This window comes from Zerene cesonia, chromosome 24, assembly GCF_012273895.1.
Source record: "Zerene cesonia ecotype Mississippi chromosome 24, Zerene_cesonia_1.1, whole genome shotgun sequence".
NCBI classification, from domain to species: Eukaryota; Metazoa; Arthropoda; class Insecta; order Lepidoptera; family Pieridae; genus Zerene; species Zerene cesonia.
The window spans coordinates 1,536-3,413 of NC_052125.1; the positions used below are offsets into that span (position 1 = coordinate 1,536).

General features: G+C 47.8%; 1 protein-coding gene across 1 annotated transcript in view; it reads right to left on the reverse strand.

Annotated features, from left to right (window-relative positions):
- Positions 1-9: 9 nt before the first annotated feature.
- Positions 10-1,878, reverse strand: part of LOC119836494 (ATP-dependent zinc metalloprotease YME1L-like) — an 11,165-nt gene continuing 9,296 nt past the window's right edge. The window contains 4 exon segments of the mRNA XM_038361853.1: positions 10-270; positions 696-796; positions 1,208-1,290; positions 1,669-1,848. Of these exon segments, the coding sequence (XP_038217781.1) occupies positions 17-270; positions 696-796; positions 1,208-1,290; positions 1,669-1,848 (618 nt within the window). The 3' untranslated portion in view covers positions 10-16.

The window sequence follows — 1,878 nt, forward strand, 5'->3', positions numbered from 1 at the left end:
CCTTCTTTCCAGTCGCCTATTTGTGATGCGCAGCAGACAGCGCATTCGAGGAGGCGCTACCTCTGCTCGGATCACTAGCCCAGTAACCCGCTATGACACACGAGTATGAGGGTGGGGGGGAGTCTCTCACCAGCTCGTTGGTGGCAGGCCCGAGCACGTCCCGCTCGGCGGGCGGCTGCAGCGCGCGCAGGCCCACCTTGTCGCTCATGCCCCACTCGCGCACCATGTGGCTCGCGATCGACGTCGCCTGCTTCAGGTCCGACGACGCTCCTGCCGACCGACACACATCAGCATCATCGACATAGTCGCTTTCTCTGTCCCTATGTCCCTGTGTATGCTAAGTCTTTTAAAACTACGCAACGGATTTTGATGGGGTTTTCTTTTTAATAGATAGTGTTTCTAGAGGAAGGTTTATATATATACATATATATGTATATAAATGCAAATATATATATGTATTAGCATCTATTGAACTACACCGAATTATACGCTTCGTCGCGGGCAAAAGCTAGTCTTATGCTATATAATAGTTCGCACCACTATTTTAAATTGTTTTTCCCATATACCAATCCGACAGAGTTTCTCTATAAATATATTATGGTCAAAAACGTCGAACGCTTTCGAGAAATCAGAGTATATGACGAGTATCTCAATTTAGCATAAGATTAATTTATCGATAATGCTTCAAGACTCACCAGAGGTGATCTTATCGGGCCCATACACGAGCTCCTCGGCGGCGCGGCCCCCCATCATGGTGTCCATCATGGCGAGCAGCTGCTGCTTTGTTACGTGATATCTACAAAATAGAAAATACATTTTTAAGAAATATGAGAAAATGCTTTTTAGTTTTATTATCGTCTCAATAGATACCAATCAGTTGTCTCATGGTATTAAATTAAGGTCAGAACATGGATCGACCGACCATCCTAAAAAAAGGAATTAAAAAAGGTGCCATTGGTGCAAGTGGTCAAGCGCGGTTACTGGGAACGGATAAAACTGTTAACTATTGATAAGATATCATAACTCCTGTTATTGATCGTGTAAGAGCGAGAACATCACCAAGGTAGAAAACATGACACTACATCTTGGTAACTAAAGTTTTTGTTTAAAAAAGACAAAAATCAGTGATTAAAGTGTGCCTTATTCGAAACTCTAGATATGATAAAAATCGGGAGTTTGGCGTAGTGTTGTGCAGTGCAGTGCTCACCTCTCCTTGGCGGGCAGGTAGGCGGTGTGGCCGAGCGAGGGCCCGCGCGGGATGATGGTCACCTTGTGCAGCGGGTGCGCGTCCTGACAACCAACAAACCAACACGTACTATTTCATACTCGATGCTACATCGTTTTAAACGCATTTACATAATTAGGGCTAACATTGAAGACAGAATGTGGTAAATTACTTAAATACATAAGTATTATTAAGAAAACCTTTTTAATTACATTACATATTCTAACTATTAAAAACTTGAATGTAAGTGTTAACTGTACACATTTTTTTTTATTTCAGCGAGAAACTGAGCTAAGGGTTCGCCTGATGCCCATGAACGTTCGCAGAGGTAGGGCAGCTGCGAATGCGCATTTACAGGGAAAGGGACAGGGAAAGGATTGGCGACTGGAAAGAAGGAATGGACTGGGAAGGGCGAGGAAAGGGCCAGATGTGGGGCGGCGCACCTTGGTGTAGAAGGCGACGAGCGCGTGGCCGCCCTCGTGGCAGGCGGTGATGGCGTTGGCCTCGTCGTCCGGCAGCCGCGCGCGGCGCGCCGGCCCCATCAGCACCTTGTCGCGCGCCTCCTCCAGGTGCGCCATCGTCACCAGCGTCGCGCCCTCGATGGCGGCCCTGCGGCGCGCAAGCGGTTAGCGGGGTGTGCGGGGTGTGCGCGG